Source organism: Myzus persicae, unplaced genomic scaffold (assembly GCF_001856785.1).
Source record: "Myzus persicae strain clone G006 unplaced genomic scaffold, MPER_G0061.0, whole genome shotgun sequence".
NCBI classification, from domain to species: Eukaryota; Metazoa; Arthropoda; class Insecta; order Hemiptera; family Aphididae; genus Myzus; species Myzus persicae.
In genome coordinates this window covers 81,832-109,767 of record NW_019104267.1, presented here as the reverse complement: position 1 = coordinate 109,767, position 27,936 = coordinate 81,832, and the positions used below count along the sequence as shown (strand labels likewise).

At 27.8% G+C, this 27,936-nt stretch overlaps 2 protein-coding genes across 3 annotated transcripts; both read left to right on the top strand.

Moving 5' to 3' along the window:
- Nucleotides 1-10,827: 10,827 nt before the first annotated feature.
- LOC111040714 lies at nt 10,828-19,874 on the top strand. Its single transcript, XM_022324716.1, has 17 exons — nt 10,828-11,431; nt 11,877-11,950; nt 12,046-12,161; nt 12,221-12,428; nt 12,515-12,604; nt 12,712-12,838; nt 12,900-12,979; nt 14,670-14,874; nt 14,936-15,197; nt 15,265-15,504; nt 15,576-16,370; nt 16,447-16,619; nt 17,440-17,574; nt 17,689-17,941; nt 18,601-18,784; nt 18,861-19,004; nt 19,402-19,874. Exons 1-17 carry the CDS (start codon nt 11,134-11,136, stop codon nt 19,408-19,410), a joined length of 3,393 nt encoding a protein of 1,130 aa, XP_022180408.1. The 5' UTR covers nt 10,828-11,133; the 3' UTR covers nt 19,411-19,874.
- A 2,558-nt stretch (nt 19,875-22,432) lies between these two features.
- Nucleotides 22,433-27,223, top strand: LOC111040715. 2 transcript variants are annotated; one of them, XM_022324717.1, is made up of 4 exons: nt 22,433-22,607; nt 22,680-23,173; nt 24,335-24,869; nt 26,560-27,223. In XM_022324717.1, the coding sequence occupies exons 1-4, from the start codon at nt 22,433-22,435 to the stop codon at nt 27,213-27,215; spliced, it is 1,860 nt and encodes a 619-aa protein (XP_022180409.1). In that variant the 3' UTR covers nt 27,216-27,223. The 2 variants fall into 2 exon arrangements, with proteins under 2 accessions (XP_022180409.1, XP_022180410.1); XM_022324718.1 differs by lacking the exon at nt 22,433-22,607 and having other exon boundaries at nt 22,679-22,785; nt 22,869-23,173.
- Nucleotides 27,224-27,936: the final 713 nt, after the last annotated feature.

Genomic DNA, 27,936 nt, shown 5'->3' with positions numbered 1-27,936 from the left:
TATAATTTAGGAAATTAGAAAGAATGCAGTCACTCTTTAAATGATTCAAATACTAATGAAAAAAGTAGATCAACTCTTTTTAAACAGAGTTATGGTATATATTATTTTCTAAATTAACTTCTAACTTATCGCTTTTGTATTAATTTAACTTTACTTAACTTGAGTTAATTATTTTCATCAACTTGTTCACCTTTACTTACCCTTCTTAAAGTCAAGTGTTTATAATTAATTATTTATTATATACATATTTTGCACATAGCCTGGTTTTTCAATTTACTATGTGTACATTACTGCACAATATTACAATGTATACACGAATTAATGAGAAGCTGGGGTATCAAATATCCTGTTGGAAGCCCTCCGCCCAGACAACACAAATCTCATGATGCATTTTTTAATCAAAACCAATCTTATAAATACTGTATAAATCTGTTAATTGTTTATGTAAATACTATATCTTAAGAATCTTTACCCTGTATATGTCAATGGCTATAGTTGCCAAGATTATTTATTTAATAAAAAAAAAAACTAATTAACCAACAAGAATATTCATACTTATTCACTCAAACGGTGTTTTTTGTGGAATACACACTTGCCCAAACGGTCGTCTCCTTATTCAATAATGTAGTGTCTATCACCTATTTCAATAACAACGAGCTAAGACAAACGACGCATTTCCACAGTACAGTCGAAGTAATGACTGTCTAAAATAGAGTAGATTACGTCATTAGCACTGTTGACTTAAGAACTGATGAAGAAAACTATTCAACATTATTTGACAAAATTCTGGACATTTGAAGCTTACAAAAAATAAAAAATACCAAACGTAAAACAAAGAAAAGTGTCTAGTCGAATTGACAGCAATAATACTTAAAATTTTACCTCTGAATAAAAAAACTGAAATGAAATGTTATGTGTACTACACATTTTTAGATGACTTTTTAAACGGACTAGAAGAACGTTTTAGTCATGAAGTAAGAAGTTATAAATTAATGAATAATTTTTTAATTATTTATAATTATAAATTACACTAAGAAGTGGAATTTTACGTTTATTACAGTTTAGCCTACATAAACATGACTTAAATTTACTTTCCAATAGGTTTAACTTCAGTGACAGTAAACTTCAAGTAGAACTCAGGTTGTTGAAACTGTTACCGGAATTTGAAATTGGTAAAACTAACAAGAATATATATATATTTTATATACTTTATCAGTGGTTAAATAATGTGTCAGTTCAGTAAAATATTCCTTCCATCTTTCGGCTTTTTCTCCAGAAATAATGCACCATGACGATTCTTATGGTTTCTAATGTTTTCAGGTTAAGATTCAACGATCCGTATTGCCCCATGGTCCAGAAGATATTTCTAACATTTCCCAGCTAACAATTTCTTTCTGCCTTTTGTAATATTTCAATCCAAACAGGTAGCTGAAAAATATAAAAATCTGGCCCTAGCCAACCCCTCATTCGCCGTATCCAGTAAGGTAAATTTAGGTATTGCTTGGTGCTGACATATCCTGAATGGTAAAAGTGTATCTGAAGGCGATTCGTACCCCGTTGCATTTGGTTCAGTATTTGGTTAGATAGTAATTGGTTCCGCCCCACTATAGTTATGTTTCTACTTAACCAGTTTTCGTCAACGAGTAAAAAATATATTAGATTTGTTTCCAATCATTTTTTTAAAATTCTATTCCTAATGTAAACGACAAGTATAACAAAATTGGATTCGAGTACAATAAAGTTAATAACTAATTAATTAAGTAAAATTCGAAACGAAAACAATTTAGTAAATAGTAATATTTCTAAGTCTAACAGCTGACAATTGGGCTTTTCTATGCCCGCTAATAAAGGCTATTTAATACTGACTTGACCATTTCAGTCACTTAAGCCATCGTGGGAAACAATCCACTCAGAAAAGATGGTCAAGGAATGGACAGCTTAAAATGGGGAAATATATAATCTGTTTCTTTGGGATGGAAGAAAAATATAGTTTTGGGAGTGGTTTTGCTGTGCACGAAACGCTGGAACCATAAATAAAAGAGTTCAATCCTATCTCAGGAAGAATATCAGTACCACGAGTTGACACAAAACCTAAAAAAATAGTACTATTGTATTCACATGCACCAACGGAAACGGAATGAGGCCATTAAGGATGCGTTCTACGAGGAAATGGCACACGCTTATGATAAATTGCCGGGGAACGTAATTAAATTAGTGTTGGGTGACCTAAATACCAAATGCGTAAGGGGGACACAATTTCGACTAACTATAGAAAACGAAAGTTAACATGAGACATGCAACGGAAATAGACTTAAGCAGCACAGCGCAGCGTTCCTACACAAGTACATTCACAAAGTCACAGGGAAGTCACCGGGTGGAACAACAGCCAACCAAATAGATCATATACTTATACAAAGGAGATTTCACTCATGTATAAAAGAAATACGAAGCTTCAGAGGAGCTGACTGTGACACAGATCACTTCTTAGTAATGTAAAAGTTTAAGCTGAAGCTAGGGGGGGGGGGGTTAATGACTTTTTTTTGTTCACCTCTAAAATATATTTTTGAGGAGTGGTAAAACTAAATGCGTTAAAATATACTGAGTTGTACGCTAATTGAATAATACATTTTTGATTAGCTGAATAATGATATTTTTGAATGTTAATATTAAACACGCAGACACGCAGAACACTTTTATTGACTTTTTATAAACAAGTAAAAATATAAAATAAAAGAAACTTAAAATTGTAATATTAGTCTTAATATATTTTTTCACATTATAAGTTACAAACTATGGCAATCTTATTTTTCTTGAGTCTTTTGCAAAGTCATTAAGAACCTCATCTGTTGTTAAAATAATTTCGCGATGAATATTTAGTAGTGCTAAACTATTTAATCTATTTTCTCCAATAGAATTTTGAAGGTATGTTTTAAGTTTTTTTTAATGTAGAAAATGACCTTTCACTGCTTGCTGTAGTCACGGGAAGTGTAGCTAGTATTTGGAGAAGCTTATAAGTAGATGGAAAAATGAGTGGGTTACGTGCTATAAAAGCTTCTAATGCATTTTTTGGTTTCTCTGCTCCAACAAACTTTTGTGTCCATGTCAATACTTCTCCAATTACTGAAATTGAACTACATTGAAGATCTTCACTATACTTTTCTGCCAAATTTTCTAATGATTCAGGAACTTTTTTTTTAAAAAACTGTAAAATAGATTTTGGTTGTCCTTGTTCTTGCGTGAGTGCTTTTCTCTTCAGATTATTCATAGTGATTAGTGGCCTTAGTAACTACTTACTAGTAAAAACTTAACAAACATTAAACAGTTAAGACATTCAACAGTTACAAACTAACAAACCAAACTATAAATTTATATACATTATAATGTAGGAGTCAAAAACTGCTTGATGGTCGATTATTAAGTTTTAAGAAAATAAAAAAAGTAATTAAAAAAATTATTAACATCGTACTTTATTTTATTCATACTACAACGACACTATACAACGAAACCATAAGAATCGTCATGGTGCATTATTTCTGGAGAAAAAGCCGAAAGATGGAAGGAATATTTTACTGAACTGACACATTATTTAACCACTGATAAAGTATATAAAATATATATATATTCTTGTTAGTTTTACCAATTTCAAATTCCGGTAACAGTTTCAACAACCTGAGTTCTACTTGAAGTTTACTGTCACTGAAGTTAAACCTATTGGAAAGTAAATTTAAGTCATGTTTATGTAGGCTAAACTGTAATAAACGTAAAATTCCACTTCTTAGTGTAATTTATAATTATAAATAATTATAAAATTATTCATTAATTTATAACTTCTTACTTCATGACTAAAACGTTCTTCTAGTCCGTTTAAAAAGTCATCTAAAAATGTGTAGTACACATAACATTTCATTTCAGTTTTTTTATTCAGAGGTAAAATTTTAAGTATTATTGCTGTCAATTCGACTAGACACTTTTCTTTGTTTTACGTTTGGTATTTTTTATTTTTTGTAAGCTTCAAATGTCCAGAATTTTGTCAAATAATGTTGAATAGTTTTCTTCATCAGTTCTTAAGTCAGTTAAAGATTTCTTTAGTGCTTCAACAATTGATACGATAGCTAAGAGGTCTAGGTCTGATGATTATAACATTGTGCTAACTACATGAATTTGACTATAATCTAATTATAATTATACTAATATTTTAAATAGTATCAAATTACAACATTTTTCCAGTATAATCTAATATAATTATATAAATTTAATAATTTTGTGTTAATATTATTTTCAATTTAACTGATTATAAACATCGATTACAGCCTATACAAGCAGCAACTCTAATAGTTTATTAGTTATTAACTTATTTATTTTTTGATCACCTGATAAAATATGTACATCGACATACTGACAGACAGTCGTACTAATTACTGCTAATAACTATTGGTAGGCCGGATCTTTTTTCAACAATTCATAATTATATTATCACTCATTTAACATAAGAGTAACGTCATTGTAACTAGTTACTTTTGAGTAAAAATATAATGTTCTTCATTACTTTTGTACTTGAGTAACTAACAAGTAATCTAGTTACCTATTTTATTTTGTAACTCGCAACGTAACTTACCCAACACTGGATATTTGACACATTTAACTCTTTTTGAACTCTCTCAAATACTTAGTTTCTTTTTGAAGAGACGCCTATAAATGTATAAATTGTATTTAATGTACCAAACATATTTTGAATTATAGCTACTTTCCCACATTAACTACGCACAAATTAAGTATTTGGCATAAAAATCCGTCAACATACAAAACTATAGTTTATTTTCATCTTGAATTCATTTAGCTACTCCAAAATAAGAACCACGCATTGAGGCAGCTCCATGGTATCATTGTCCTCCCATGTTTTCAGTTTAAAGATTGCAAAGTACTTTTTAATAAATATGAAATGGTTTCGCCATTCACTTTGTCTGCTTTATAAAAACCAATATAATGCTTGTGTTAACAGTCTATGGTACTCACCTATCGCATGCCTGTGCGTGCAGCGTGCAATGTGCATACTTTTTCCCATGCGCTGGCGCAAAAAAAAAATGTACCTATTGCAGATCGGGCGGCGGCGGTGGTTGATGGTGGATGTGGTAGTGGTTGGAGTAAATATAATATAATATTATGTAATTGTAATATGTATATATTACGTAAGATAGTGGGCGGCGGCATACGAATAACGATAGAAGAGGTTTCAGAACCCCCCAAATCATAATACATAGGTAGTATTCATTAGTAAGACAAATTTTAGTCAATATAAATAATTCTAATCACCGGTTATTCGTGTTTCGAAATTTGATAGGAGGCATCATTATTCATTACTTACAGCAATTGTCAATGTATTAATAGCTAATTATACTAAATCATTATTCTACATCAATAATAATTGTATCAAATAATAACTTGTTACTAAATAGTAGGTAGGTTTTGTTTCGATTAGCTACTGATTTTTATGTAAAAACATTAAATGTTATGCAGAAATAAAAAAAAAATGGTTTTTGAATAAGTTTGCATATTGTGGTAAACATAATGCATATTTTAAAAATTTTTATTGCGTATAAATCCTAGCCTAAGGTGTTATAAATGATTTTTTTTGTATGTATTTATGTGGGAATAAACTTGGAAAAGTTTATTTAAAAAAAATTTATTTATTTATTTTGTGTTTATTTTTTGTTTGTTCTGTGGTATTATGTCTAATTTTATCTAACTAGTGACTTTAATATAGGGTATAACCCAGCCGATCATTACAATTACAAGCTGTAACAAATACTATATTATACGATAATATAGGTCATAGGACAATTGTAAGACATGTCATCTAAAAACTGATGAATTTCTTATCATTGCCTCTCGAACTTGGCAAAGTAGTTGCCTATTTTACTCCTTCTAATTTTTATAAATTAACTAATGAATAACACATTCATTTATGGCACATAGGTACCAATAAATTAATCAGCGGTGCTGAAGTTCGCGTTTATGTATGACAGCCGCTGCCTTACATATAAAATTTTTGAAGAGGGTGGGCCCATAGAAAAATTGTGAATAAGAATTAAAAATAGCATCACAAATTATTAAGTAATATTGCCCATTGGATATTTGCACACACCTACAAAGATCTTAAATCCTATTGGCAAATGTAATAAGCAATATGCGCACATTTTATAGTGGGTATCTATTGATAAATAGGTAGCTGTAATTCAAAACATATTACCTATATATTTTACTTTTCATAATAATAATGTAACACAATAATAATATATAATAATAATAATTTATCATTTTTATTAAACATTATACTCAGAACAAGAACTACTTTTTTAAGCGTTTTATCTTTTGAAAATGTATACCTACTAGTTGAATGAATCATTGAACTTCTTGACTTTTTGACATAGCAATACTGACGTTTAAAAATATATCTAAAAATGTACCTACCTATCTTTTACAGACATGGCTCATTATTTGTTTAAAATCTTTTTTAAAATTACATTTTTTTTTCAGAATAAGGTTTTCAATGTTTGCATGAAAGAGTGCCAACACATGTTTAGTGAACTCCAACGTTTTGGTAAAAGGATTAATTAATCTACAGTCTTCATATTATTTTATATCAAAGTGTGTATTGTCAAGATTTAATTTGTTTTTATCATCCTTATTTTTTTGTGACCAGTTTTTCAATACATGATTTATGATCCAATTGACTACAAACCCAACCTGTTACATATGCCACACTATTTGCAGTTTCATCTTTCATTAAAATATATTCAATATTTATTGAACTATAATAATCATCAAGATTTTCTATTTTCTTCTGACTCATTATTTGAGCTGTCTAGTGTAATAATTGAAGTTTTAGAAGCATCTTTTTCCCAGTTGCATAATTTGCAGGACTAATAAGCATAGGTGCTACACATATTCATATGGATTGCTGATTACATTTTTTATGTATCTGCCGTATCTGGTATTGAGTTGCTACCTCCTCTAGCTTTTAAAACTGAAATAGAGATTCAAGACGATCTTAGGTCAAGCATCTTATTAACAAACATTCATACCATACTTTTCATTCAACACTTTGAATAAAATTTGTACACAAATAATAATTTCTTGCCACCCTATTATACAAGGTGGTTTATTGTTTATTTTCAGTTCTGATAAAAATGTGAAAGCTACTTTAAAAAAATCCAGATGTAAAGAATTTTGATGTCATGATCTTTTAAGAATAATTGGTTAATTTAATTTTGTTGTATTAAAAACATCAAACAAGTCATAAATATACCATAACTATTGCAGTTGGTCACTGCCCAAACTTTTTTTAATACCATTATTACTGTAGCTCACTATTTTAATTTTTATTTCTAACATTAGTATTAACACTAGGTACTGTAAGTATTGCCAATATTATGGACTAAGAAACTAAATAATATCTATGATAAACAATAAAAAATATTATATTTTAATATAGTAATAATTAATAATAATAAAAACACGGTAGCTTATACTAGGTTATGGAGTAAAATGGGCAACTATTATAACAATCTTGGCGGGCAATGACAGCAATTTGTACGATAAAATGTACTATAGTACAGTGTTCTGTATCATTATATATAGTATTTGCCATTTGGTTATAACCAATTATTATTTCTTTGTAAAAACCATTGACTCGATATTTAAACTGGAATACTCATCAGCCATATTAAGACCAATGTAAACATAACCTAAATAGAGTGTTAGAAAAAGATGGCAGATAAAAATGATGCTGCTATCTTTTTTCATCCCACATAATTATATGAATTATGATTGCTTACCAATAAATTTGAAATAATATGTTGTTCATTTATAACTAATTTTTAAATATTTATATTTTATTTATAATACTAGGACTTTAGCACTCTTGTCATGGAAAGTTGTACATGTAAAATACTTTTGATTGAGCTTGATTTATTTTATAATTAATACATATTTTCATTATATGCTTTTATTTCAACACTACCGCTTATTTATGCACTTATTTTTTTCAAACAAAAAAGTTTAAAAAACGTATACTTTAATATGATGGAAGGGTAGTATGAATGCTTTTAAATGTAATAAATCAAATATCATATTTAACAATGCTTTCTCTTATAGTTGAATATTGTAATAGTTTATTTTAAATGGAATACCTTTTTTTATTAATTTTTAGCTTTATTGTCATTACAGGAAAAATGTCTGGCTGAAGTCAACTCAAAGGTTATGAATATATTTAAAGTATCTACAATGTCTCATAGTATTTTTAAATAATTATTTATTTTGGGAAATTTTCCCCATGAAGTATAACAAAAGTGTTTTGAAGATTTTGTTTATTGGATATTTCCAGTATTAATATTTGCTACATCATAAATCTACAATATTAAGTTAAGTTAGGTAAGTAGGTAGTAGATGCAGTTTCGGGAAAGTAGTGTTATGAATAATATTATATATACCTACTATGTTTCTATTTTAATAAATATTATTTTACTAAAAATAAAGTTGTTATTTTATACCCTCGCAGTGATGAATTTCAATTAAAAAGTTTAATTAATTTTAAAGCCTTCTAACTTTAAATTGACGACTTAATTTTTTCCAACATACAATTTCCTATTTCCCTACAACTTCCTTTACATTTATATGATAATTGTAGAAGTCCACAAGTAATGCATATTTCAATACTTGTAATATTATTATAAATTGTGATTTTTAGGATTATATAAATGTCAGCCATACGAAATAATAATAATAATAAATTATAATTATTTACTAGTAAAATATTTATTTATCATTAAATTATTTATATTTTATTAAATTAATCAAAAATATTTTGTGGAAGTTAAAAAAAAATAGTGGGATACAAAATTTTAAGAACCAAACTAAAATAATACCACGGTAAATAAATATAAGATATTAGCACCATGAGCAAGACAAAGAAAATAACACCATTAGTATGGGCCATCTTGTTCTAACATTCTCTCTTGGGCAACAGTGCTTGGTGAGCATTCTAGTTATCATATAGAGTTGAATAGTAAAAAGTCACTATGTAGATAATATTAATTTAATTGTCTACGTTGTGTAAAAACGTTACAACTGCAACAGCTAACAGTGACAGCAATTGGTTGATAGTGGGCCCGTTATAGCTTAATATAAAAACATTTGTGCACCCAAACAAAATTAGTCATAGACAGAAAATTGTCAAGAATAATTACTCTAAACAAATAAATTATGACGCAACTGCCAACTTATGTTAATTTTTTTTGAATAATAACAAAATAAGAAAATCAGTTTTTTATGCTTAAATATTCAATTTTATCAAAATCTAAACTTAAGACGTTCATAAACTATATTTTTTTGGATTTTCACTCAACTTTTTTTTTTAAGTATAGTTATAAGTTATAATTTGAATTCACTCAATTGGTCATAAATAGAAGTAGAACTAAAAAAAAACAATTTGATGAAAATTCTAGTGATGAACCGGTAGTAGATCCTAAGCTGAAATTTAAAATTGATACTTATTTTGGCGCACTTGATGCAGCAATAATGGCTATAGAAAACCGATTTCACTCAACTGCACAAAATCTTTTAAGGGATATATCATTCTTCTCAAAAAATCGTTTAAATCAAGTTAAAAATGGAAGACTACCGACAGATGTGTTCTGTACATTTTGTAATTTGTATCAACAGTTTATAGATCGGAATGAGTTGTGTAATGAATATATTCAGTTTGCAAACTTGTATTCTGACTTTGAAAAAGTAACTAAACTGCCAAAAAATATTTATCCCTTTACTTCCAATATCAACACTTCTGACATTGAATGTAACGTGGAGATTTCAACATCAGATGAAGAATTAAACAATGATCAAACACAAAAAGATATTATGAATACAGGAAGCTTATTAACATTACTACAAATATGCTATTCAGCTGGACTTCATAGTTTATTCCCTACATTATTTATGGCCCTTCGTATTGCTTGTACATTGCCAGTATGTAGTGTAACCACTGAAAGAACTTTTTCTAAATTAAAAATTATCAAAAATCGGTTAAGGAGCACTATGAAACAAGATCGTCTTGAGTCATTATTAATAATATCATGTGAGTCCGATGTGCCCATAGATAATGATGAAGTGGTTGATATATTTGCAAAATGCAGTACAGTACTAAGCAAAAAACTTATTGGTTGAAACTTAAAATGTAATAATTATATACTTATATATACATGTATTATATAGATCGATCATAGATGTATAGATTAATGTATAAAACAATATTTTATTAAAGTTTTATTGAAAATGTTGACTTTGAACCTAATTTCCTATTTTTGTGGGTGTCTAGTGAGTGGTGGGTGGGTGGTTAAAATTTGTGTTTGCACCACCTACCAAAAAGTAGTTCGGCGCCACTGGTTATAACAGGAAGTAAGGAACCTTGCGTTAAATGTTCCAACATCAGGTATGCATATTAGAAATAACCTTACATTAATTTTTAACTACAAAATAATTTACAAATGTTGGAGATTTTGACGATGTCCGTAACAACGTAACTTCAAACGCTAACGAAAAGTTATTATACATTTACACATAATATTATCATATTTTTTACTTTTAATTTATTAATTATTTCAGTTTGCGTATTTAATATTAATTATCAGTCTTCATATTGATAACAAAAACCTAACTAGATGCGCCGATGAGTCGATGCAAGCCGTTTGCATAAACGTTTTACAATGATAACAGTTTATTGATATTGATGAGGGGAGGGAAAAGAGAGCGTAGCGTCGGAAGTCTGTTGTTTCCTTCCCTCCATTACCCGATATCTCGATACGACGCTTAGATAATAGATACTAGATCCGCATGCATACTTTATTTGACTTCGGAAATCCGTGTTAACAATAATGAAAATGATACAAAATACGTAGTTTTTATTTTCTGCATGTCGGTGCGGAACACTGAAAATATAAATTAAAAAATTATTCAGTTTATCGTGTGAATGTACAATGTACTATAATTTTGAGCGTTAGTAGCCATTATTGTTCCTACAAAACAACGTTAGATTTGTGTTCTATTGTATCTTATAAGTTATCCTCTTTTCTCAATATCATGAGTGGGTTTACACCAGACGATTTGATTAAGGAGCAGTCAAGTTCACCAAACGCATTACCTGAGAATCAGTCAAGTTCACCTGAAGTTTTGGCTGGGGTTCAGTCAAGTTCACCTGAAGTTTTGCCTGAGGTTCAGTCAAGTTCACCTGGAGTTTTGCCTGAGGTTCAGTCAAGTTCACCTGATGATTTGCTCGAAAATCAGTCAGGTTTGCCTAAAGATTCACCTGTGGGTCAGTCAATTTCACCTGAAGATTTGCCTGAGCGTCCATCAAGTTCACCTGATGATTTGCTCGAGGGTGAGTATACCAAGCATTGGCTTTGAATGACAGTCGTTTTTTGTACTATTATTGATTTTAAGAAGTAGGAACACAATGAATAATTGTGCAATTTGGGTATCAAATAACGAGCTTAACAAATTGAATGTTTATATAGGTACTTCAAACCAATTAAGGACTTTAGAACAAATTATTATATACATTTTTTAAATACTATTCTGTAAGAGTATAAAATTGAATCAACCAAAATATAAAAATAAATATTAATTTCATGTTTACCTAGGTACATTCTATTTTCTGTTTTGTGTAAGTCCGATCATCAAAATAACATTATTTTGCAATTAATTTTGTTCTAGGTAAATCGCATAATATTGAAAAACAAAGTATTTTTATATACATTTTATAAGTAGCTTAAATTTTATTTTTATACTTTACAAATCATTATTTAAATATTAATTGTTTGTAGAAAAAATATTTGATTGGAATAAATATCTCACTGCCAGAAATTCAGAAGAAGTGCCTGAAGATTTTTTTTATCATGTAAGTTGTAATCTATGATATGTAAGAAATAGGAAGTTGTATAGGTATTTTGTAATCAAAAATTACTTACGTATCAAATTCAATTTTATCAACAGATTTGTAAAAGTGAACTGAATGGAATAGAAATTGGCTCGGTGGTGGAAATTGAACATGAAGATCAAAGTGGATATTGGTTTGCTAGTGTATGTTCATCAAAGGGCGTTTTATTGAAGTATGTAAAAAAAAAACTTTCATCTTATTGAATACATAATTAACAGTCTTTTGTTCCAGTTTGCATTATTTTGGTGATGACAATGATCAACACTCCTTTTGGTTAGAAGTTAAGTCACCACGCATTCATTCTTTAAACTGGGGAAGCGAAAATAATAAAAAACTGATACCTCCTTATCCTGATAGATTTTCGCGCTACAAACCAGAAGTTATTAAAGAAAAAGTTCAAGATTGTGAGCATGTTGTATCAAGTGCTGTATTACAAATGGTATATTTTTATATTTTATTAATTGTATAACGTTCAAAACAGCTTTCAAAATGTCAATACCAAAATAACAAATATTTATATTTCAGGGAGGTGCTCCAATTCATAATATATTCAAGTGTGGCATGTTTGTAGAAGTTCAAGATAGAGAATACCCTTATCGTGTTTGGATTTCAAAAGTACAATTCATTCCATAATATTAATATTATTACCGCCTTCTATGGCACTAAACATTGCCAATATTGAGTAATTTATTATTTTTAATTGAATATTTATTAATATTTAGGTGCTTAGAAATGTGGGAGGAAGGTTATTTTTACAAATGCAAGGAATAAATAGCCCTGAAGAGAAACCATTTTGGTTATTTTATTTAAATGAACGTGTTTTTCCATTCGGATGGGCAGAACAAAAAGGTATTTCACTAAAATACAGTGTTCGTACTTTATTGAATAATCGGTATTGATTTATGTTTAGGACTTCCATGGAGAGTAATGAATTTCGATGCTAGTTTAGAAAATTCTATCGATTCTTGTGTATTACTGAATGTGTTAAAGGTATTAAATTATATATTTAAGTTAACTATCTTTATATTAATAAAAATATTCCTAGTAATACTTTTAATATTAAATCGCAATAAATTTAACATAAATTATACTTCAAAAGCAGTGGCACCAATGTAACTTACAAATACTTGGCCAAACTAGGTAAAAACATACATATGGCACCACATACCTCTAAAAAATCTATATATTATACAGAGAAAATAATTTGAAGATTTTCACGAATTTGATGAATTGATGATTTTGTGAAAATTTGAACTCCTAATGATTATAAAAAGAGTTGTTGTTATCAATATTTTTGAGCTGTTATCATAACAACTTATGAGAAACCTTATATTTAATTTTCAATCATTTTGATTCAGTACTCATTTTTTATAGATATTCATACAAAAAAACAAAAAATATTGATAGTTAAAATTATCTATAAATAGAAGATAAGATAAAAATTTCACTGTAATTTTTTTAAGCTTTTGAAGTTAAAAGTTACTAAATTCTTCAAAAACTTGAAAACATGTAAATTATTTTGTAGATACAAATTTATCGATTTTTTTTAAGTAAGGATACTAAATGTAAAACAAGGTATCTCATCAATAGTTCATACTGTCATCAAAAAATGTATAAACATAGTTTTTTTTTATTGCTATTTAAAGTTCAAATTTAGACGACATTAAATATTTAAATAAAGAATAAATATATGATTGTTAATGCTTTGGGCATTCTTTGAAATGCTGTTAGGTTTTATTTTTATTTCATTGATTATTTCAATAAAAAGGAAAGCTAAATATTTCATAACTTCTAAACTATTGTCTATACATTTATTTATCTGAATAATTATTAAATCTAAAACCAACTTAAAAATATATTGAAAAAATTCATCTGCTCTCCGAGTAGACTGCTGACAGCTGACGGGTTTTAATATCATTTATCAATATAGAGTATTAACATGGCATTGTATATAAATGTAAATTGCAATCAGAAAATTTCTTAAAGCATTTAATTTAAGTACAGTTCTATACTATCTTATTTGAAGTATAGTGAACTCAAGTGTAGTGTTTATTCATGCTAAAATTGATAACATATTATAGGTAGGTAAATACCCAATTCCCAAAAGTATTGTACAACTTAGTACCCATACATCATGTATCCATGGCAACAACCACTCAACACCCACCACCAAAAAAAATTAATTAAATCAACAGGTGTAAGTCCTTCTGGCATCCTTTTAATTTAAAAAATTCATATTTCTTAAGATTACGTATTTTTATGGATATTAATCTTCTTTCTCCTGTCAGCTATATTAAATTGTTTTCATTTATTTTTATTTATTTTTCGTAAGCCCGAAGATCTAGTTCGGACGCCCATTTGGCAGAATTTTGATTAGGCACCCGTAGGTTTCTGCCATGCCCGGTTATGGGATGGCGGTGCCACTCCCTCCAGACAGAGGTGTCTGCTCGGAGAAAAATACCGCCAGTTACTGAGATTCGAACCGGCGACGGTACAAGTTGCAACCGACGCCTTAGTACACTTGTCCATTCTGTCCCCCATTGTTTTCCTAAGCCAGTAGGTAATGTTTTTAGAAAAAAAAAGCCTTTTTATTTGGTTCTATGTATCATTCCTCTCGCGCCTTCTATTTGTCATAATATATATTTGAGGAACAATGTTTAGATTTATTTTTCTGTTTTAGCCAAAAACACCTGAACAGCACAGTTATAAGGTTGGAGAAATGTTGGAAGTAATAAATCCTTATTCAATGATGGTATTTTATGTTGCTACAATTGTTAAGATTTATGATAACCGTTATTTTAAAGTTGAAGTGGATAATGAAATTGATGAAAACAAACGTATCAGTTTTGTGGCTACAAAAGAAAATCCTTATTTATTTCATGCCGGTTTGAAAAATAGATTTCTTTGTAGTTAGCTTTATGCATATTTGTCATAATATAATTTCAGGTTGGGCAAGCAAACACAAATTTTTGTTAAAAACTCCGACAGATTGGAATAAGCCGTACAAATTTTCTTGGTCAAAATATTTGTTAAGAAAAAAAGCCAACTTTGCTGCTGTAAATAATTTATGCAGAAAAAAGATTACCAATGTTCATATGGGTATGAAATTAGAAGCTGTTGATCCTTTGAATACTGATTGTATTCGTGTCGCTACAGTTAAAGGATTTGCTGACCATTGGATGTTGTTGTCTTTTGATCGGACGAGTTGGTAATGCATTTGAAAAATAAAAATTTAGTAGAAATTAACTGATGAATTATATGTTCTATGAAATTAGTTGTCAAGAATTACTCCATCTACGTTCAGTTTATTCAGATGAAGTTTTTCCAGCTGGTTGGTGTAACAAACACAATTATTCTTTGAGCGTTCCAAAGCTTCCGTACAATAATTCTAAAGATTTTGAACATTGTTATTATTCATCGGATATTGATATAGACTTCAGTCAGTCAGACCAAGATAATTTAACAAAATATCCAGATTATTTAAAAGGAGAAATCTTTTATCACTTCAGCAAAAGGTAAAAATTTTAGAAGGTGCTTATATTTTTTGTTGATTTTGTCTATTTTATTAATTTTAATATTGTTTTAGAGAGAAAAAAAGTTTTGATGATGGTTTTGAAGAAAAAGAAGAAGAAATTAATGAAGATGATATTAAGTCTGAAGATTCTGCTTCTAATTCTGATCCTGGTTCTAATTCTGATTCCGATAATTATGTACCTACAACTTCAGAAATAGAGATTAAACAAGATAGTGATGATGAATGTGATGATGGTTTAATTTTAGACACTAAAAGTGAACCTGAATTAGATGAAGAATTTCATGATGCATTATTCATTGATGAAAAAAATGATATTAAACCAGAAGAAGTTGATATTAAACCAGAAGAAGTTGATGTTAAACCAGAAGAAGTTGAGATTAAACCAGAAGAAGTTGATATTAAACCAGAAGAAGATGATATTAAACCAGAAGAAGTTGATTTTAAAACAGAAGAAGCTGATATTCAACTAGGAGAAGTTCATAATAAACCAGAAAAAATGAAAAGTGCAAAAGTGGTTAACCCAAAAAAAAATAAAAAAGTTAATCATATTGAAAAAACAATAGAAAATGTAGTTAGAAATTCTTCGAATATGTTTTCTAAAAATTCCTATAAAATGTGTATTTACTTTAACAAAGATTGTTATCCTGGCGGACATGTAGTAAAGAAGAAAATTCCACAATTACCAGATAGTATTGGTCCTGGTCCTGTATCCTCAATACTACGGGAAGCATTAACCCTATTTGTTGATTTAGATTATTTTCCTTGTAGTGCATTAAAAAAAATAAAAAAAATTCAAAACATGTTATTCAACGGGCCTGGCGGTGTTGAAATGTGGATTACCACCTCGTAAGTATTTCAATTTTTGATCACATTATGATAAGAACAAAATAGAATGAAATTATATGAACCTATTTTATTTAAGTGTAATGAAAAAAACTCGCAGTAGTTCCACCGAGTGTCTTCTTCTTCCTGAATCTAAGAAGATGGCTAAAACATATTGTTCTGCTCTTTGTAATCTATCTGGCATGTGTGAATTCTTTATGACCACTGAAGATACAGAGTGTCCTCATGGTTGTAATATAACACAAGATAAAAGTGAGTGTATATTATTTGTAATAGTTAGTGTATATTTTACATTTAAAAACATATTTATATTGATATTTTATAATAGTCATTGTTAAATTTTTCAAATGCCTAACTTTATAATAAAGTATAAAGCAATTAAAAAAAACTTTACAGTAAAACGAATAAATATCTCAATAATTCAAATTTTGAATGTTTTTAGCAAACCATGGCTATTATTTGTTTATATAGAATCTACAGTCAAAAGACATCAGCCATGGGTATAATACTACTTATTGTATACAAAAATTACACAACTATAAAAATAGTTCTATAAAAATCAATAGAATACATGTGGTAGTACCTTTAATATGTCCCTCAAGTTTAATACATGGGGTATGGATACACACCTACTATAGACTTCTTATTTTTTTTTTGTGCTGTTGATCTTTTCAACATTACCTACTAGGCCATTAGTAATTATGATTATTTATGATTATTATCTGTTAACGTTATTATGCAGTATTATTGTATTGTGCAGTTATGAGCATTAATACATTTTAATACTCAACATACTCATGGATTTCATAAATATTAAAGATATATACAAACAATCTTTATACAAACCTAATGCAAAGATAATGTTCTTGCCTTGAAGTTTATTAATAAAACAGTTCACTCTAAAATTAAAGCTAACATCACAAAATCGGTGTTACTGAACAAATTTGTTATGGTGTATGGTTGTTGTATGTATCCTAATAAACTTTGAGTTATTGAGAATCTATTAGATATAAATATATTTTTATAGTTTTTTGGTATATTAAAAAAATAATTTTTTTCTACGTGTTAACAGTACCGCCCTCAAAACTCAAAATGAATACTGTGCCCATTAGGTCAAAATCAAAAACAAAAAAGCATCAAATTGATGGTAACTTAAGATGTAATATTGTGCGCCGTAAAATTACACACTCAGAAATTGCTAGAGTTGGTAAGTATTAGATCATTGTTGTTTCTGTCACAAATAACTTTTTTTTTCAACTTAAACTAATCAATATTAAATAAAGGAAGTATTTAAAATTGTTCTTTTATAATCTATTTATAGCTAACAAAGTATTAGATTGGTCAAATAAACCTTTAGTTGCAAGGTATAAGCATTATATGGGAAGTATATTGGATTTAGATGCACACATATTTCGATTGAACCAATGTCCTACTGAACTGGAATCAGCACTTGTAACTGAAATTATAGCAAGAAAAAATAATCTTAGGAGGATGGATAGTATGGAGATTTTTAGCAATACTAAATCTGAAGTTGAAACCATTGAAGAAAAACGATTCGTCGTTTTAGAGGATTGGTATATTGTTTATTATTAACATACTTTAATATATTCAACATGGTAATAGTTTTGTAGTAGTTTGGGACTTATTGCACATACATTATACAAAATATGCATGCACAAATGCTCTTGAAATAACCGAAATATGCAACTGAATATTTTTTAATGGCAATTAAAAAATTTGATTATTCATTTTAATTTAGAAAAATTTTTGACAACAACAATACTATAAACGCTAAGTCGATAACTTATAGGATACGGAGGAATAATTAAGTATTTCTCATGTTACCAAATCCAGCTATTAATATTATTATCTCATCTTCATTAATAAACCTTGTTAAACGGAGGAACAATTAGGTATTTCCGTAGTTGCCCTGCCCTTCCAGGTTCTATGATAAGTTATATTGACCAACGCATGAAAGTAAAAAAAAATATAGAACGAAAACGTTAATATGCCACAAATAACAATTGAATTGCCAAAATGTGTTAAATATATGTTTTTGCTTGGAATACAGTAAAATATATGAAAATATACAATTAAAATTGTAATATGTTAATCCTTTACAACTTAAAACAAATTTATATCTCATTTAGACTATTCTGCAATCATTATTAAACAATATGCAAATGTAACAAGTCCCAAACAATAGTAACAACGATTTGAAATTTATTTCTAGGAAAAAAACTTTTGAAAACTATTATCGCCAAAATCCACGATTTAAGAAATTTAAAATTGATATTGGACAAATAGAATATATAAAGGTCACGTCAAATCCAAAATATTGGTCTCCTGAGGATGTTTATAAATATTTGACTAATGATTTGTTTTGTAAAGATGTTGGACTGAAGCTATTTGCTGAGGTAAATAATATTGAATTAAATCTATCAACAGTCATCATTGAACCTTATAAAATGTAATATTTAATCAATATATCAGGAAGTGGATGGTGTAGCATTTATGCTATTAAATGAAGAACAACTTTTATTGCGGTTACGATGTACAATAAATTTAGCAATAAGAATCATGTGTCATGTAGCTGAAGTGAAATATGTTTGTTTAACAAAATATTGTAATGTACCAGTAAGTATTTAAATTGTGTTTAAATGTTTAGATGTATCAATACCAATCTTAAATAATATAATTTCCTAAATAAATGTATTTAATTTAAAAAATACTCCAATGATAGGTCACATACATGAGGTTGCAATGTTTATTTATTTATACTTCCTGTTCAAATATCTTAATAACTTATTTATTTTATAATTAATAATGAGACATGAATATATAAAAACTAAAAAGTAAGAAAACAGATGTGATTATAATGTAGTTGTATGACTACATATGATTTTCTATATTTCATATTTATTCATAAAATAAAATATTTTATGTTATGTTGTTATTTCTTTTGTTGGATATGAAAATCAGAAAACATATACTCATGTACTAATATATATATATATATTTGATTTTTTTACAGGTTGATTAAATTCTCTTCAAACATTTTCCAGTCTTACCATCTTTTATTTTGTGTTCATTAAATGTGTTTTATCTAAATTAAGACTTATTGATAATAATTATTAATGTTTCTTTTTGTATACAGTTTTTTGAGATAAATAATAATTATTATGTTCATTATTAGACTGATAAATTTATTATATAAATTATAATTCATTGTATTTTTTTTTACGCTAATTGTTTTAATATTTAATGCTTTTTATACATTTAATTAATTAGCTCATTACTTAAAATTGCACAATTGTATAACATTAGAATTTAGTTTTAAATAGTTTTTAAATCAAATCAACCATTTTAATATACACTAATATTGAACTCAAAATGTTAAAATGTAACTTATTATTTATTTATTAGTATTGCATAAATTAAGTCAAACTATGTTATCATAAAATCAAATAACTGCAGAAACTGTATATTTTAATTTACTTATTTAAAAAAAAAAGATTACATTTATAGATTCTTTTTTTTCTTTTTTGTCATTTTTATATAACTAGAAATAAAAATTAAGTAAACAGAATAAACGAATATTATTTGAGAGGAATCAAACCCTTTATAATCAATAACTTGGATAGTTTAGTGAATGCCCTACCAACTGAACCATGGATTATTTTCAAATTAAATGCAGTTTTGAAGAATAAAAATTATCTGTTAAAATATAAAATATAATTTTTGAAATATGAGAATGTCCGAAAAATATAATGTCAGGGTCAAATATTTTTTTCTAATTATAACTTTTTTCTTATGAAATCTGTTGAAATAAAAAAATAATGATTATTTATTAATAAGTCGTCTATAACAGAATTTTGTACATTATCATTCAGGACTCAGGCCATATTATTGTAGTTGACTAATACGTCTCAGGCTTGTTGCTGTGTTACGTTTAAGTGTAGGCAAACTGCTTCATGTCTTATTATGTAGAATTATTGTTTTTATATCTATCCAAGACCAAAAACGTATTTGCCTTAAAATCTGAATTATACTAATTAGTAATTACTCAAACTAAAAAAAGTGTTCAAATATGAATTTTATTATTTTATCAAGAATTCCTAAAACACAAGTGTATCAAATTATTAGACCATTGACAAAAAAAAAACAATTTGAATGGGTTTTTGGAACATTTAAAAACGTTTGGGCTTACACAGTTTGCTTTATATTGGCTTAAAAATTTTCAAATATACACTAAAAACCTTTAATTATACAATAAAAACTAGTAAATGTAAAAAAGATAATATTAATTTATTTTTTTAATTCATAAATAAAATTTAATTATATTCTAATGCTATGGCTTTCAAACTTGTGTGGATGAAAGAAATAATTGTACATGGGTTTGTTTATAATTATTTGTATTATTTATTATTATTTTATTATTTATTGTTATAAATCAACCATTATCAAAAAGTACAATCCCAAAATCATATAATATACCATATAATAATAATAATAATAATAATAATAATAATAATAATATCTCCTGTAATACAATAATCAAACATGGTACATATTATCAACAGTTAAATGTCTTAGTAAATACCATCACAGTAGTAGTACATTATAAAATCAATGGTATTACTTAAGGTATTAATATTATTTTATTCTCCCATCCATAATTTTGTTATATAAAAGTTAGACAAAATAATATTGCAAAAGTAGGTATAAAAAAACTCTGTATTTGTTAACATTTATATAATATTTAATAAGTATGGAAATACAAATACTAGTATATGATCTAAGGGCTTCTTATATCGCTCACGGCCAATGGAAACTGAAAGAAAATAACATTTAATATTGTATTATTTAATATTAAAACATTTACAAAAAATTAATAATGCTGATAAAATTATATTGAAGAAAATGCATTCAAGTGAAAAGTAGGTATAGTATATAATATAGTAAGTAAAAAATCAATACATAATAAGAACATTTTTTAATTTAAGTATTTCTATAAGCGTTAAAAATAAATACAATCAAAATTTAAAAATATTAAAGAAATAGGTCATTCAATATCATGTCCTGCTTTGGAGATCTCAAAACTGACAACGATAAAATAACATTTTCAACAAAACTTTAATGCTTAAGAATTTGTGAAGCATGTACCATATTGTTATAGTTCAGTGTTTCTTATACTTTTTTCATCCTTGCAATCCTGTTTTATATCTACTTTTATCGTGGATCCCCTACTTTTTTTTAGCTTCTTAACTTTGTTCTTTAACTTTCAACAATGAGTTATTACAGCTTGACAATTAGAACCCTTATTTTGTTTCAACAGTTTTAATCAGTCATTTTATGTAAGGATTATTCGCAATAAAAATTATAATAATTATACTTCATAAAAATATGCATATTGTATTCAATTCAAAAAATATTTTAAATTAAAATCAAAATAGTATGTATTAGAATAAATAGTATTAAATTAGTATTTTTATCAACGACGTTCAAATATTATTTCCGTTTTGGACTTTAATCACTATGGGTAGTCTATGAGTAGGTACACAGTGTACCGTACACTATAAAAGTATAGACAATAGTCTATAATACATTATTATTTAATAGAATCTAGTTGATGGATCAAAAAAATTTGAATCTTTGAATTTCAAACATTTATGCTCAGTTCGTTGGTTTTGTGTTTTGAAGGCAAGTTGTACTGTATGTAATTTAATATGTTCGATGCCCGAAGCCAAAATTTAATATTAAATGATCGTGTTCGGTCGTCTGGTGTCAGATTATTGATAACAGTTTTTATCAATTTCGAGGCATGTTTATTGATAATGGGTTATTAGTTATTTATACTGATAAAAACCATTGTAATATGCGCATAACGTGATTTTTTATATTTCTATTTCTCTACAGTCTACGAACAATGTACGTTTTTAATAATTTATCAACTGTCAATTTCCTCAGTTATTGAAAGTTCGACAACCATATGAGTGGGTTCCCGTACCAATATTGTAATTTGTTATAGTCATACTACGAATTCACCACTCACCAGTGTAATAATGGTGGTGGTTGACTACTCAAGCCACGATCGCATCAGTCGTAATGACTACGACCAGAATGATGATATAAGTCAGCAATTATTGCCAGATCAAGACGCCGTTAACGATTTAGCTATAGCAAACTTTTGTCCTCGACTGCGACAAGCCATAAGCTCTCTTTCACGTCATACAGTTGGTGTGTTGGGCTACAATTTTATTTAGGTAGTTAAGTATCATTCTTTAATATTGTTTCATTATTTTTTCTAAGGTCCATTACAACAACGCGTGCAACTATCAGACTTTCAGAGTTCTACCTTAACTTCTTTACCCACTGATGATTTGAGTTCAAATGTACAGCTTCCTCGGAATGACAAGTTTGTCCTCGCCTTACCATATTTATATGAAGACAATTTACCAGTGTCTAGAAATAATTTTATGGTTCGGTGGTCAATAATAGCACAGTGTAGCCGTCCAGATAAAGCACCCGAAGTTATTTTACTGGAACAAGATAATTCATCCATGAATTCAGGATACGGTGAAACAACATTACGTAGGACACAACAACGCCCTCAACAATTACAACGTCGTCAGTATCAAACCAATCAAATTATTCAAGAACGTTATTGGCAACAATATGTGGCCAGTGATGCATTTTACATACAATGTTTAACTAAGTGGGATAAAATTAATAATAACAGTTCATCTATATTGCAATACTGTTTGTTAGCAGATCAATTATATGAATGTTATGTTAACTTTCAGGTATGGTATATATAGAATAGCTAGGGTTTATTCTTAGCATTTTTTTCAACTGCACAAGATAAGTAAATGACAGTTAAGTGAATGTAATGTTAATGAGATCGCGGAGCACACCCTCATGCTCACCAATAATATGAAAAACAACAACTAGAATGTTTCACTAAAACGTATATACTTTTTGTCAATCACTGTTTTAACATTCTTCAAATTTTAAATTGAATCTGAGAGAGTCAAAATGATAAAGTGGGATGATTGATCTCAGTATAACTTTATAAGAAACTAAATATATTTTCAAATTTCTCATTGCATTAATAGTTTTATTGATGCGGCGGACAAATTAAAAAAATGGTCATTATCAAATTCTCTCAATAAAAATTAATTCTGGCTGAATTAACGCAAATCAGTGATTCTGGACGTATTTTAAATTGTTTACATGATTGTGGCCCACAAAATAAATATAAATGATAAAAATAAATTATAAACCAATAAACAGCCGCATAATATTTAAGTAGGTATTTTCATTAATTGTGTTGAATGGTTTCAACTATATTAAATGTGTATAACATGGAGAAAAAATAATACATAATTTAAAAATGAATGAAAAGAAAAATATAACAATTTAAAAATGCTCATAACTTGCTTGTAAACTTAAATATTTCAAACAATCCACGAGATAACTCAAATTATATTCTTACCTATAAGTTTGATAACTGGTTCACTCGTTTATCAAAGGTCACAGAGTTACTTCTATTAAATGCAAATTTGCTATGTTGTATGTTTGTAAGCCGAGATAACACATGTGGGTGTGACATAGTCAAGTCTTAATATGGCACTAAAAATATTATAATAATTCATACATTATGGTTGATTAATTCCAACCTGTAGAGTATTTGGCTGCGAAAAATCATTTTAATCTGCATGCATAATACAAAATAATAGCAATTCATTATAATACTACTTTTATCCATTATTTTGAAAATAATTCATAAATGATGAAAATATAAAATATACAAAACATATTTTTCAAGTATGTGTCTAATTTTTTCAACTACTTGTGCAAAATATTCCCAAATGCGCTTTAGAATAAGCCCTTAGCTATAAACTCTAATTTTTTTTTAATTTTTTTTTTCTAATTTTTTTTAAATAAATTTTTTATTTATCTAGCTTTACAAACTCAAGATTTCGTTGAAATCTACGCCAACAATGTTACACCCACCTCCACATCTGGTCCTAGCATATACTCAATACAAGCAACTAACTAAACTGTCAAAATTAAACATGGCAGAAGTTGGTAATGTGACTAACGATATCAGTGTTGAGCTTTTTATCGATTTGGAAAATGGCATTAATAATTATGATGATCGCCGTAATCAAATAACTTCATCTGCTACAGTGCGCATGCGTGCTATAATCAGTTTAATTTCATCTGAACAAACAGCATCAATAACTACTGAGTCAACTGACTGTAAGGATGACACCAAAATATTGTCACAACTGGCTTCAGTAACTGGAATCTTCCTCCCAACTGGTAATAAAAATACCACCAAACCAAGTGATACCAATGTTGCTTTAAACAAAAAGTTTGTAGTAAGAATTCTAAGTTCAAAATTAAGCCGTACCACACCACAAGGAGCTATGATGGCAATGATGTTAAATGCTATAACAGATCAATGTTTTGACACGACAATGATGGATTATGGTGAGCAATTAAGAGTATTACTATAATTATTTACTTTTATACATATTATATTATAGTATAGGGTCTAAAATATATATGATTAGTGATTAGGATACACACTTTTTAGCTCAATTCTTAGAACTGATAGATTTTTGTATCCCAAACAAACTCGTGGGTCTTATCTATACAACTTAAAAAATGTATACATTTTCTCATTTTTAAATTTAATCACTTACATCATTTGTATGTGCCATCTTAAACATCGGTGACAACAGCCAATAAATTCCTAGGTGATCTTCTAGCCTTGTCAACATCTTAGATCAGTATTCGAACAGTAGTTCCAACATTTGTAACTTTTAGTTTCTTATTCGATGTTTTTATCATTTTTTTCTTGTTATTGATTTATTGAGTACAAGACATAATTACTAAAAAGGATTCAATTTTTTTAATAATACTATTAATTAAAAATATACCTAGGTCTATGTCATTGTCAGAATTATTTGACCGTTTATAATAGTTTCCTTTTCTTCCTTATTCAAATCCCTGTTAGTTACATAGTAAAGGACATTTCATGCATAAACTTTTAAGCTTTTAATAAGGTGATCTTTCCCAATTATTGTTATTATATCATACTTATAAACGGTTTTATAATTTTTAGGAATTTACTATTAACCTGTTGTATTTAAAATAATCTTTGAATTTTTTACTTCTACTAGCTGTCTTTGCAAAATGATTTGTCTCCATGTTTTTTAAGCAATAAAAAATGAATGGATTTACTTAACTTTTTACCCATATTCCATTATTAATAACTGTAAAGATCACATACTTCACATCGATACTGCAACATGGCTCAAAGTGTGTAGAAAGCTAAATAGTAAACAAATATTGTGTTAAAGAGAAAGGGTAATTTGATAAATCAAGATAATTAATAATTGATAACCAGCTTAGGAAATATCGATAAATTACATTAACTAAACTTAGCAGCCAAGTACAAAAATTATACATCCATTCTCCGCAATAACTGTTCTGTACCGGCATTAGTGACATTACCTAGCTATTAGAGTCGTTGTCAGAATTACCGACAATAAGAGTAACTGTAGTATATTATACATCATTGATTAAAATTGTAATTATATTTAACTAACAACTTATTTTTTAAATTAAGTTTCAATCTTGATTTAATTTTTACTAACTATTATTTTAGTTGTCATCCAACACAAATTCATAAGAGGACGCCACACCTGCATGTGTTTTCGCAGTCTTACAAACGAGTAACAAACCAAATTTACTCTCAGCAGTTCAAGTTTTATGCCGTTAGCTTAAAAATTAGAGTGAATCGACCTATTATGAAACTTTATGTTAAGAACTTTATCTATATTTTGTTGGAAGTTTTTTTACAATAATTCAGTTTTTAAGTGAGTTATGAGCATTTTTAATTTACATTTATTATACAAGCATAACTCTCTTAAAAACTGAATTGTCGTAAAAAAACTTCCAACAAAACACAGATAAAGTTCTTATCATCAAGTTTCATATTATTGATTTACTCTAATTTTTAAGCTAACGGCATAAAACGTGAACTGCTGAGCGTAAATTTGGTATGTTAAGCGTTTGTAAGATGGAGACAACACATGCGGGTGTGGCGTCTTCTTAATTTTTAACATTTAAGTTTTGAAAATTGTATAAATATGAATTCTTTGTTATTATACAGTAACATATGTACGTCGAGTGCAGCTGGCCGCAGTTCAAGCTTATAACTATGACGCCAGTAATAGCCAAGAAGATAAACCATCATCTGATGTTAGTGATAACAATTCAATTAAATTACTACTTGAAGCACTTCATGAAGCGTTTTGTGATAATTCTTCTAATGATAATTGCCTATTAGATTATCAAATAAACAATAATGAAACATCTACTAAGAAAACCACAAGTTATTTTCGTTTTTTGTTGATTGATGATGACATAGTCACTGAAACTACACAACTTAAATACATATTAACTATTGAGTATAACAAGAAACTCTATGAAAAATTACAAACTTCAACAGATTTAGAAAACACTAATCAATCTACAGTTAAAGAATCCGTTCCTGTTGTATCATTACGTTCTGTTTATGATGATGAAAATAGCGATAATTACTTGAATATTGATGTTGATGATTTAATCGAAACAGATAAAAACTTTGTGAAATATTATAGTGAGTTGGCCAACATTATTAAAATTGCAACCATAAATGGCATGCGGAAATTACGTAAAGATGTGTTAACACCAGTATTGACTCGATATAATAAAAAATGGGCACCTACTGATCCATATTTTTTGGCGTCTTCAAGCACGCCACCCCCATACCCGGCAATACTATAGAATACAATCCAATAAACTTATATCTACTATTCATTTTTATAAAAACTTATGATAGTTTTTTTAGAATTAAGTTTTGAATACAGATTAATGGGTAAGAAACACAAATTAAATACAAATTTAATTTTGTGCTAAGATAAGATTATGTATATTTTTTAAATTAAATTAAATTTAATGAAATTATTAATTTATCCAGTGTTTGTTCATGAACATAATATACATGACTACAAAAAATGTACTTTATTATGCAAAAGTTTCATTTCCTTATTAAGAAAATCTTTTGGTAATATCTTATAACTTTTGAACTATTATACTTAATATTATTAGGCTAGAGATTTTCATAAATTGTTAAATTTAAGTATTCCAAGACTTGATATTATAATTTAAAATACATGTTAATCGTATATTTGTGCTTTATACATGTTTAAATCTTAAAATATTTCTTATTTTAATTTTTAATTATTCATTTACTAATGAAATAAAATAATTTTACTATTGTAACTTTTCTGCAATAATTTTGTATTCTACTTTAATTTTATAGTTAATAATAGTTTTTTGTGTAAGAAAAAGTCTTAAAAAAATTTTTAGTACACAAGTGTTAAAAAAAAATTTAATTTAACAAATTAAGTCATACATATTATATATTTTTAATATTTTATTTGTTGAGTCTAGCTCTAGAAGCTTGAAAATTTAATACAACTCACACCAGGGGCGTCATTTGGGG